The sequence below is a fragment of the Urocitellus parryii genome, chromosome 1 (genome assembly GCF_045843805.1).
Source record: "Urocitellus parryii isolate mUroPar1 chromosome 1, mUroPar1.hap1, whole genome shotgun sequence".
NCBI classification, from domain to species: Eukaryota; Metazoa; Chordata; class Mammalia; order Rodentia; family Sciuridae; genus Urocitellus; species Urocitellus parryii.
In genome coordinates, this window is record NC_135531.1 from 245,737,577 (window position 1) to 245,749,778 (window position 12,202).

Genomic DNA, 12,202 nt, shown 5'->3' on the forward strand with positions numbered 1-12,202 from the left:
ATTTAAAAAAAGGACTGGGGATATGGCTCAGTGGTAAAGCACCCCTGGGTTCAATCCCCCTACTAAAAAACAAATATGAAAAACAAAAAATGGTGTGTCATGTCCAGCTCAAGGCATTATTGCCCACGTGAGTCCCTCCAGAGCTTTCTTCACTTTGTCCTTGCAAGCACAGCAAGTAACAGTGTTAGAAATGGTGGCTGCTCCCCAGCCTGGGTCCCTGGGTCCCTGAGTGACTATGTGAATTGGAGAACCCCCCAAAAAAATCTGATTTGGAGTAAGAAACAAATCTTTGTAAGCTTAAGCCATCAACATGTATTGTTGCTGTTACTGAAGTATAATCTAAAGTGTTCTGATTAATTCACCATGATTATATGCTTTTTTGCTTTGTATTGAAATAGTTTTTTGCCTATCAAAACATCTGAAAAGAAGGAAAGAAGGAAGGAAGGGCAAACAGAGCTGGCAGCAGTGAAACATCCTCAGATCTTAGTTTGGTAGTATACTTGAGTATAAGCTACTTTGGGGTCATATTTCAATCTGTGAGTCTAAATAAGAGGAGGTTTTGGTGGCTGAGAGCAGTCATGGTTCAGAGCACTGGGTACTACAAAGAGGCAGGGCCTCTGAGCAATTAGGAAGCATGAGAGAATGGGAGAGTGATACCATGAAAACAGAGGATACTAATACAAATTAGAGGTTGTCAGAGACAAACTTTAGCTAACTAATAATTTACTCTATGGCTGGTCTTGGCTTAGAGATTTGAGTACAATCAGCCAGCCTCTGGTTTCTACTTTTGGCTCTGAGTTCCTGATACATTTTCACATAAACCATTGCAAACATAGAGGCCTGAGAATGAGTTTGAACAGCAATGGAAAACAAACAAACAAACAAACAACAACAACAAAAAAGCTCTTGAATCTTACTCCTAATAAGTCTCTTTGGGGACAAATCATTGTAGGATTATCCTGTTGTTATAAATGGGTGTACCTCTTGGTCCCTTTAGCTTTTCCCTCCTCCCATTATAATAAAAGGCCACACCACAATTCCTAATCTAGAGCACTACAAATGCTTCTCAACCTGCTAAAGAAAAGTAGCAGAATCCTAAGCAGTTAGGTTAAGGTACTCATCCTAGCCTCAGGGTTGAAATAATTCCTGGCAGTGGGGTAGCTCTTTATGCACAGGAATCTTAAGATTCTTCTTCTAATTAATCATATCCTTTCATCTTCCCCCTCCACTCACTGAGACATGCAACATAGTGCCAGAGTTGACTGATCTTTGAAAAAAGCATCTACCAAGGTAAATTAAGTGCAAAAAATATTTTTCATTATTAACTAGCAAACAACTTTTAGAATCAGTCTTTTCAAATCTGAATAAAATGCACATGACTGTCAGGGTTTATTCAAAACACTTAAGGCAAACAGGAACATCTCTCTACACTGCTACATTTTTACAAAGAAACCATTTTTTTAACATGTATGCATGTATGTATGCATATATACTCACACACACATATACACACATGTGTATATAGACACACACATAAATGTATATACATATGTGTATGGTATATACTGTAGTGTGTATGTATTTATATGAATATTGTATAGATGTAATTGAATAGAGAGATACAGATAAAATTCAAAATGAGGTATAAATATTCTTTTATTACTGGATATTTATACTCCATTTCGTACAGCACTACAATGAGGACTCTGGTCAGACCTCTATCACTTATGGACAGAGACAAGGAAAACCACTTAATTTTTGTCTGCCTCAACTGCCTCAAATATAAGATGGGATAATAACTCCCTTGCTTTTTTCAGAGGCATGTGAGATTCAAATTTAATAGAACAAAGGATGTGAAAATGCTTTGAAGAGGTAAAAATCACTATAAAATACAGAGTTCAAGTAATTAGAAGAATATATAGGGGATTATACATATCATACCTGTTTTATAACAGATAAATGATGGTAGTAAAGTTGTTTTCTCTCTTAGTCTTTCAAGATCTTGGGCTAGCATCGCACTCTCTGTTAACTAAGCAGGGTCTTCTTTCCTTTCATTAACTATGTGCTAAGCCCTGTGCTAAACCCTGAGGATATAGACTTGATCACTCAAAAGGATGGAGAGGGAAATTATAGAGGGATGTGGGAGGAAGAGCTCACAGGAGGTAAAGAGTAGAGCTGGAAAAGAGAAGACAATGGTGGTGCAGATGCTGAAACACCCTAGAGAACCAGCAGAACTAAGAATGTGAGTGAAGAGACACTACACAGGTGAGACTGGATGGAAAGGGTTTGGTCTTCATGGAGGCTGATGTCAGAAAAGCTGTGGTTCAAGAGAGAAGAAATCAATCTTATTCTCCCTCTGGGATTTATGGTCCTAACTCGGTAAGGATCTTTTTCTGCATTTGTTTGTTGATTTGTTTGTCTTAAAGAAAAAGATGAAGTAAATGGATCTGAGTTTTTACCTGAAACAAAAGCAGATCAGGAAGGAGTGAGTGGCAGCTCTGTTGTAACATAACTGACACAAGTGCACAGAATGATTTTACCTGGGGAGGGGTTGCTAAAGGAATCACAGGGAGTGAAGGAGAGTTGGCTAACCTTAATAGCAGATAAAGCCCCTTTAAAAGATCTCTGGAAAACATTATGTTTTGTTTTCTTTTGAAGTGAGTGAACTTATCCTTTTTAGTTATTTCTTCTCTGTTTCAAAACTCCCTTTCCCAGCCTCTCTCTTCTTTGTTTCATGTCTGCCTAGCAAGACACTCAATAGTTGAGCCAATGACTGATTGAATTTCTTTACTGGAATTTGGTTAAAATTAAACTTGGAGCTTAAATGAAACTTGTTTGGTTAAGTGTTTGAGGTTTTAGTGAAAATAATGAAAAGAGCTGAGGAGAATGTTCTTATCATTTGGCAGCAAAAAAAAAATTATATATAAATAGTTCTTATCCATCAACCACAATGCAAATGCAAATGATAATCCCTAGCCCACCCTCCTTTTTTTGCAGGTTTCTCTTAATAATCGGCATTGTGGGGCTGGGGATGTAGCTCAATGGTAGTGTGTCTGCCTACCATATGTAAAGCCCTGGGTTCAATCCTCAGCACTGCAAAACATAAAAATAAAAAAAGAATAGGCATTTTGAATTTAGGATTGGAAAATGGCATCACTGAATCTACAGCAAATGTCTCTCATATCCACATATTCACTTGTACACATTCCATAAACAAAATTTATTACAAACAAAATCAGGAAATATTATCTCTAGAAGAAACTGGTTGGGGAATGAAGAGTTCTGTCTTATACAATCTTTTTTCCTAATATTTTAAATTACAAAGAATTTTACATTGTTTTCATCTAGTTAGAAAATAAAATGGAGGGAAATTTAACTCTATTAACAGAAACAACTATAAACTATCGGTTCATCTATTTTGCTATGATAGTAATTCTTGACCTGTAAAAGTATATTTGTGAATTATAGAATAATAATTTTCTTCATTAAGTGCCAAGGAATTTATATGTTGGAATTCATGTATTTTTAGTGCTTATTAATAGTCAAAGAAATAATTATTTGGCATGTATGTTGGAAACATTACTCAGTTGCATATAATTAAGTACATTTATGTATAGTCAGATAAACACAGGCATACCAACTATGAAAGACGTGGCGCTAACAACTAAATCTTGAGTTAAGAAGAAATACTTGAGTGAGACAATTCTAGAGGAAATCTGATCACAACCAGCAGAGGGCAGTAGAATATATCTGAAATCAAACCCCCATACCAAAGAAAAATATCAAAATTTTGTTTATCAAGTTTTCCTTTAGCGTTATGACACATATTTCTACTTACTTTTGTTCTTTTTAATGAGAATTATCAGGTAAATTATTTCCACACAATATCTATTTCTTATGACTATCTTGCAACACAAACTGGTATCTTCCAATCATAAAAACAGAGAATTAGGCAAACCTTTAAATTAAAACACTCATTTTGCATATTGAATATTTCAATAATACAAACAAGGAATCTACATAAAGAATTATATAGCATAAGCAATTCAAGCAAAAGCAAAATTAAAAACATAAACAAAAAAATGAAGATAGACCAAATGAGTTGTTTTCTAATATTCTCTACTAATCTAAGAAAGAGAAGAACTCCAACAAGTAATGACTTCTACATAATCTTATCCCATTAGTGCTACCTTGAGACATTTAGCAAGAAAAACCCAACTGCTTTAATTTCTGCCGCATGTAAGTCAGGGAAATATGCCTTCTAAACCAACAGAATTTAAATCTTACACATTTGCATAGATGTACAGCATGGATCATTTTTTTTAGCCAATAATGAATGCAGTTTGGGTATAAAGAAGAAAAAAATTGAAATGCTTTAGAAAGAGTACTTTAAAATCATGACGGGCTATCCAGAGAAATTTTAAAATCATGCTCAAATATAGAAAAATGAAAGATAACAACAAAAAGAAAACAAAGTGAGCAAGAAAACCAGTTAGGTGCTTAGAATTTTCACACTTTTAAGACGATTTAGCTGTCAAAAGTCTATAAGGTGTATAGTTGTGATGTAGGCAATGGGGTCCTTTGATGCAATGTCTTAACATTGGGAGATCCCAAATTATAAGCCCCTAATTGCATCTCAATTACTTAAGGGACCTTACATAAGTAAATGAATACAGACTCCTGGGACCCACTCCAGACCTATTGAACCAGATTCTCCAAGGAACAAAGAATGTGCGTTTATTTATTTTTTTTAAGCCTTCCAAGTTTACTAACCACAGTCTTAGACCACAGCCTGGCGACTGTTATTCCAAGCCTCTAATTGAAATACTGAAGTGATGAGGAACTTGTACCAAAGAAAGCAGCCCACATAGAGAAGTCAGAACCTGTGCTTGGTGAGGTCATTAGCACCTTGAGTTTGGCCTTGGTGGGCGTATGCACAGTGCAGAAGAGGGTAAATACAAATCAGGGCGTGATGTATTGTTTTGAAGGCTGTTTAGATCAGCCTGACTGTGTTTGTAAACAAAGTACCATTGGAACACAGCCAGGTCCCTGTGTTTACATATTGTCCTTGGTCCAAACACCTAAAATATTTACTCTCTGATCCTTTAGAGAAAAAAATTGGTTGCCTTTTTCTGACTTAGAAATTGATGGAGAAAATAAAATGCTACTAATGCAAACTAAACTTCAAATCATGCTGTTACATTGTGAATATCTCACAGGAACAAAATGAAGAAACACAGGTCCAGTATTCAAAAACTATTATCTGGTTCAACAAAGAAGGTGCCGACCTCATTAACAAGAGTATGACTTCCCTATTTCCCTGTTTTCTTTGTTTCACTGTTGTCCTACTCATTAATGAAAACACAAGTATCCCTCTTGGAACTAAACCATTAATCAATTACCATTACCACTGTAGGTTGGTTACTGATACAATAGTGGGGAAAATCAACAAAAGCATTTTATGCATATTTTACTTTTACTTATAAACTGTACACTATATTTCCTTTATATAGATAAATTTTATAGTTGATATATGTGTGTATATATTTTTAAAAGAGAAATGTATATACATATATACATATACACATATTTATCAACAAACATTTATCAACAATCCCTGGAATATTATCATACAATCAGTTGCTCCTTCCTAAAGTCTTTTTCTTTCTTTTTTTTTTAATATTTAGGTTTTAGTTGTAGTTGGACACAATATCTTTGTTTTATTTATTTATTTTTATGTGATGCTTTCTTATCCCTACACTCCAGCCTATTACCATAATGTCAGCCCTCCATCCAAAACACATCACATGTTCATTTACTTGTCTCAATGTATACTGATACTGCACTGGTCCAAGCCACTTCTACATCTCCTCACAAAGCCTTTTCACCTGTCTTTCCAAAGCCAGGTTTGCACTTTATTACCCATTCTCCCAAAGTAGCTAGAACTTTCTAGAAATCTAAATCACCTACATAGAGGAATCAATTTTAGAATGAAGTCCATTTATATTAAAGTCCAAATTCCTTGCCAGATCATGTAAGCTTTATATTCTGTATCCCCACTCAGTTATCTGAGATTATTATATGCCCCTCAAACTCCTTCCTGCCTGCAAACTACAGCTCTTTTTTTGCAAAGTAGGTTCTGCTCACAGGCCTTTACCAAACTAGCTTCTTGACATTTTATGACAGCTTGAATATTCCTGGGATCCCTGGGGAGGCCTGCCTGTCCCCTTCCTATACCCCATTGCCCTCCTCACATCTCAAACAGTTTCTGCCCAAGTGCTCTATTCCAGTGTACCGCTCCAGTTGCCTCAGGCTATGATGCGTCATATTAATTATCCTTTTTTATTCACTCCTCTGTTATCTATCACTCTATTTTATTTACAACTATAACTCCACAATCTAGAATATACCAAATCACAGACTTTTAATAAATATAGGTGGGCTGAAATGATAACACAAATGAACAAAGGGAAGCCTTACTCTCTGACTCCAAGTCCAAAACTCTTCCCACTACACCATGATACTTTGTGTTGAGTGACAACCCTAAATGTTAGCCCTTTCTTCTTGGTAAAAAAGTGTGTTACCTCCTAGACACGAGTACATGAGTTTAGGTTGATGTGCTCTGGCTTCTGCTCACCTTTCCAGCCTCAAGGCTGACTTTTCCAGTGTCCTATGCTTTCAACATATCAATAACACCAAACTGGCTTTAAACTGCTAATCCAATTTCTGTGCTTCTGTAATTAATAATTATCAAGACAGTCCTGCAGTGTCCTGAATGTCTTGTTCCATAAAGTGCTTTTCCTTTCTACCTAGAGTGCTCTTGCCCATCTTATTCTAGGACAAGTTCAAGTCCAGCCATTAAGACCTATTTCAGATGCAAACCTGTCTATGGCTCCTTGTGTGTGCTTTCCCCTCGGAGTTAATCACTCACTCCAGCATGTCTTCTACAGCTTTCCATCACTGCACTCATAACTCTGGTCGTGGCATTGTGATGTTTTTTTCAAGTCTGAGATCCCAGAGCCCATGCCTGCTCTGATCTTTGTGCCCTTAAGACTCAGCTCAGCGCCCACACATAAAAGGGAATCCAAAAACTGCAGGTATGTATGGCCAGTCTAACTCCTCTCACATGATACAAGGGCAGCCAGTGTGCTAGCCATTGTCACCCTCTACCCAAAACGTCTTTGTTCCAAGCAAAACCTATAAACCCAGAGATAATGATGAGTAAAACCAGGCAGATGCTTATACTTATAAAGCAAAGCCAATGAAGTAAGACAGAAATATATTAATATAAAAAAATATGGACATCCTAATGACCTCACTCAGAACTCTTAGTGTTATGACTATGCTAACTTCTACGTTTCCCATTGTCTCATCTGTTTTTCCAAGGATACATAATTTGTTAAATCTGATATGTTCTCCTTCCATTCCTCTAAGCAATCCCTCATTCTAACTTTCCCTATTATTATTAACTATGTATTATTTATTACTTATGTGTATTATTAATATTTAGGGAAACCTTCAGGTTCTATTCTATCTATATAATCCCCCCCCCCAAATCTTGCCAAGTTTGCTTGTGATTCCTCTGATGCCATGCCATTCATTCCCTTCCTCTCTATTTCCTCGCCTCCTTGCCCAGGCTCCTTCTAATTCATGCCATGATAAATGGGTTATGTCCAGCTGGGCTTCTAAGGACAACGTTTCCCTCATCCTAGGTCACTACATGCCACTACAACATACTTCCTCTACCTAATGTCTTCAGCAAGCCATTTCCTTAGCCTTGAGAAACTTATGGAATGATCTTTCTGGTTTAGTCTTTCAATTCTGAGATCCCAGGGCCCATGCTTGCTCTGATCTTTGTGCCCTTAGGTCTTAGCTCAGTGTCCATACATAAAAGGGAATCCACTGTTGGTATGTATGGTCAGTCTATGTCTGTGTCCCCCAAAATCCATATGTTGAACCTTAATCACCAACATAATAGTCTTAGGAGATGGAGTGGGAGATGGCTTAAGAGGTGAAGGGCATAACGGTGGAATCCTCATGAGTGGAATTAGTGAAGAAACCCAAAAAGAGACCTTCAACCCTTCCACACTGTGAGGAAGCAGCATGAAGGTCCTGTCTGTGAACCAGGAAATGAGCCCTCACTTGACACCAAATCCGCCAGCACACAGAGCCTACACTGACCACCCTCCAGAACTGTGAAAGATAAATTGTCATTGTTCCTAAGCCACTCGATTTCATGGCTTTCTGTTTTGTCTTGTTAAAGCAGCAAGACAAGGATACTTTGGACTAAGTGGGTTAAAACATGCAGTGAAGTGCTCAGATCGCTGGCTGTTATTCTTACTCTCATTACATAAGTGAAGCACAGGTTTCTCTGACCGGTTGTTTTCCCATCACCTTCCTCCAGATTGGCTACTCACAGGGTTAGAATGCAGCACGGTGAAGAACTCTGGGCTGATGAGGAACTTCACAGGGGGAGACTGTAACAGCAACGTGAGCCTGGATCTGGAGGTAGAGTGGGGCAGGACATTCTCCCGGCGGAAATCTGGACAGGACAGACCACAAAGGCTTTCAAGGAAATTGTTCTGTTCACTTCAGTCTAGGTTTCATAAGAACCAAACAATACCTCTATCATCTGCTGTTACTTCAACCCCCCAACACTTCTATTTTCCTTAATATAAATTCGTACATAAGACCCAATTGTTCTCAATTACACTAAAACTAAATTGAATCCACTTTAATGCATTCTTAGACTCTTTCAAAATGATCAGATTCCTCTCCCACTATCCCACAGATTCAGAGACGATGGTAATTTATATTCTATTTGTGATTCTTTTCATAGTACTTATAAAAGGTAGAGGATTTGAATGGGTTTGTGGTAATTTTTTTTTTTGAGTTAGGTTATCAGATTTTATTGAAGATCAAGAGTTCTCCTAAAGAAAAGCTCATATCCTGGGAAATTCTTTTTATGAGTCTATAAAATCCAACAAACCCAAGGTTCTTACCTGCACTGGCTTGGTGAAAGTCGGCTTCCTCCCCGGCCCCGTCAATAGCACTGGTATTTTCCTCAGGCCTCTCATTAGTCATGGTTCTGCGGATGCTCTGATAACTAAGATCATGAGTCTATAGTTACATTCCAGCAGCCTCTAAAAGGTGGGACCCAACTGCTCCCCCCGAGCCTCAAAGTTTTCACTACCCCAGGATCCCATTCCCTGACCCTTTGGACCATCCAAGTGTATAAGTAAATTTCATGGCATTGGATTTTTTTCTATCTATTGTTTGTGAAACATGTCCCTAACCTATTAATAAAACTTAAAATTGTGGCCCTTTACCAAAGCAAACTAAATTCCTATATTGCTAAAGGAAAGAATAGCTTTATGTTTCACTGTAATTAGTTCTTGAAAAAAATGGCTGATTGAAAAAACAGAGGTTGATAACAAAGATGCAACACAAAGGAAGATTCTGGAGATTAGAAAAGGTATTTGGCTTCAAATTCTAAACACATATGTTCTATTTAATAAAAAAAACAATAGCCATGGGTTGTCTAAAAGGGTCATTACTATTTATTTCCAATGTGTGCATATATGTGGGTTTTTTTTTTAAACCATCAAAAAAAGTCCAGTGGAGTCTATGAATTAAAAGAGGTTGTAGCTATACTTTAATGTCAGAACACACTGCGATGAAAGAGACAGCTGTGTCTTATACTTTGCACCAGATAAAACCCAACCACAAGACAGAACGTTAATAGCAAAAGCATGCATCCTCACCGCCGGTTGAGCTGCTCCATTTGTTGTATGGAGTTAGATCTCTGCAGCACCTGTGGGGCTGGGGGAGCTGTCGGCCGCTGCCACGTTGTGGTTCTGTTTACGTGATCCACGTAGAAGATCCTGCCATGGCTGTCAATGCGCGCCTCCCAGTCTAAACAGCAGCAAGGCACCGAGAGGCATTAGGAGGAGGAGCTGGGGCCACTAATGTGGTTCATTAATGTGGTTCATTAAATTCAAGTTCTCTCTCTCTGACATGGTATAATTTGGGGCTAATGACATATACCTCACTGTGTAATCCAGCATTTCTTCCCAGTCCACTTAAGAAACTGTTGTTACTGGTTATTAAGTCTACCCTGTGTGTATAATACAAGTCTCCTAAAGAACCTCTAAATGTAGAGAATCTTTTCAAAGTTGCCCATAGCTCTTGTCCTTCATATATGAACATCAGTACTTTAAAAGTACATGTTTGCATCCTAATATTCTCAACTGTCACATCAAAATTGGTATTGGTGTTTATTTTCAACCAAACCTGATTTTTCTCTATTTTTTTTCCCCTAGGTTAGATTAAAAAAAAATTCAAACTGGAAACTTCCATGTACAAATTTACACACAACTGTAGTCAATTTAGTCTTCAGAAGAAAAGTAGCTAATGAATGCTAGCCCAGTGATCAAACAGTATCATTATCTATACACTTCAATTTGCACTTTCCCAAAGGTGAACACATTTTTAGAGCAAGGACAATTTCTTCCCTCCAACCTCAAATAAATACAAGTTTTTAGAGATTATTTAATTGTATGTTAAGCAATCCCATTAAGTGTGTTAGTCTCTGCCAACAAAAATACATAAGTACATGTTCAGTAAAAACAGAGCAGACCAGTCTTCAGAGCTAGACATCCCACCCCTGGGACTCTCTAGGAGGCCGTTCCCTCATTTAAATGCACAGAGCATGAGATGTCTTCTCAGAAGGCAAATGTTTGGAACTTATTGCATTTGGAAAGGGAAATTCAAACAGGAAACATGAAAAGAGCAGAAATCTAGTCTTTAACAAGGGAAGCTCTCTCTATTTTTATATATTTTTAAATTAATACACACTTTCTCCTAAGAACTCTAATTATCTCAAAACTTTCCACATGATCACCTCACTTATCATTTGCTCTAGAAGTACATAAAACAAGTATTGTGACAATGTTCTTAGGGTCGAGAAAACCTGCAAGAGAGATACCAGCCGGCACAGGACTGCCCCTGAGGATCACTGCCTCAGCTGGGAGTTGAAAGATATCTTTGTTGATCTCAGCACACTGTAATTTATGACAAGTGGCAAGAGAAAGAAAAATTGGAACAATGAATAGCACCACCCAGATGACAATAACTCAAAGCCACTGATGCTCCAAGGTAACACACTACCAACAAACCTGCCCTTCATATCTGAAAATCTAGAGCATGGCTACCATCCCATCAATAGGACATTTCCAAAAGACCTCATATATCGCCTGTGCTTCCCTGACAAATGTAAGGACATGAAAGCATCTCCAGGAACCACACTCCAAAGCCCTTTGCATGCTTCCCATCTCATAGATTTCAAGAGTGAATTACTTTCATCTCATTTTTGTCTCATTACAGCCAGGATAATACAAGCACACACTATGTCAAATCAAGTTCACATGAAAACAAATGATCATTCCTTCACCAAGAATGTTTAGAGTAGCTCCTAATTTTAAAAACATAGAATAGATCAATTAGAAATTAAAGGAAAAAAAAAGAACAGAAGCAAACTAAAGGAAACAGAAAGAAATGCTGCCAAGTGTCTTAGATAAGGTTATTACTAAATTCTGGCTCTAAATTTTTTGGCAGTTAAGGTAGAAAAGAAAACACATTGCTACATACTTTCCATTTCCTGACAAAAGAAAGTTAAAAAAAATTCACAGATGGAACTTTTTCTTGGAAGTAACTAAACAGGACTTACCAAACAAGATGTGGATGTAGCCTGTTTAGAGCTATAAGGGTAGCAAAACAGGGGATTTGGGGACAGGTTCTCTAAATATATTCACCACTGTTCCCTTGCACGTAGCATGTAATAAAGGAACAAATGATTTAAAATGGTGTAATGCTATAAAAATGTTTCTTGTATTCCCCTTCTACAAAAGCCAGAGATAACTTTTAACTTGTTTTTCAGTAAAGATATTTCTATGTGCAATAGGATGAATAAGATAATAGGACCAAAATTTGCTTTCTAAGAACATGGGATGTTGAATATATGTTAAGACTATCCCTATCAAATATCATATCTTCAAATTGATGCTGCTACTTAAGTCTCCATAAAAACAAATTCTATATTGCTGACTCCAAGCGGGTGTTTGGCATTGGATGTGTAAAGACTATTGTGCTGTTGGCTTACTGATGAACTGCATATTCGTTCCCACCCAAGTGATCAATACCC

General features: G+C 37.3%; 1 protein-coding gene across 3 annotated transcripts in view; it reads right to left on the reverse strand.

Annotated features, from left to right (window-relative positions):
• Nucleotides 1–12,202, reverse strand: part of Hecw2 (HECT, C2 and WW domain containing E3 ubiquitin protein ligase 2) — a 212,444-nt gene that overhangs the window by 90,398 nt on the left and 109,844 nt on the right. For all 3 annotated transcript variants that reach the window (XM_026408846.2, XM_026408847.2, XM_077803065.1), the window contains 3 exons: nt 9,765–9,915; nt 9,003–9,106; nt 8,418–8,542 (listed from right to left, as the gene is read on the reverse strand). In XM_026408846.2, coding sequence (XP_026264631.2) covers nt 8,418–8,542; nt 9,003–9,106; nt 9,765–9,915 — 380 coding nt within the window. The remainder of the gene's footprint in view (nt 1–8,417; nt 8,543–9,002; nt 9,107–9,764; nt 9,916–12,202) is intronic.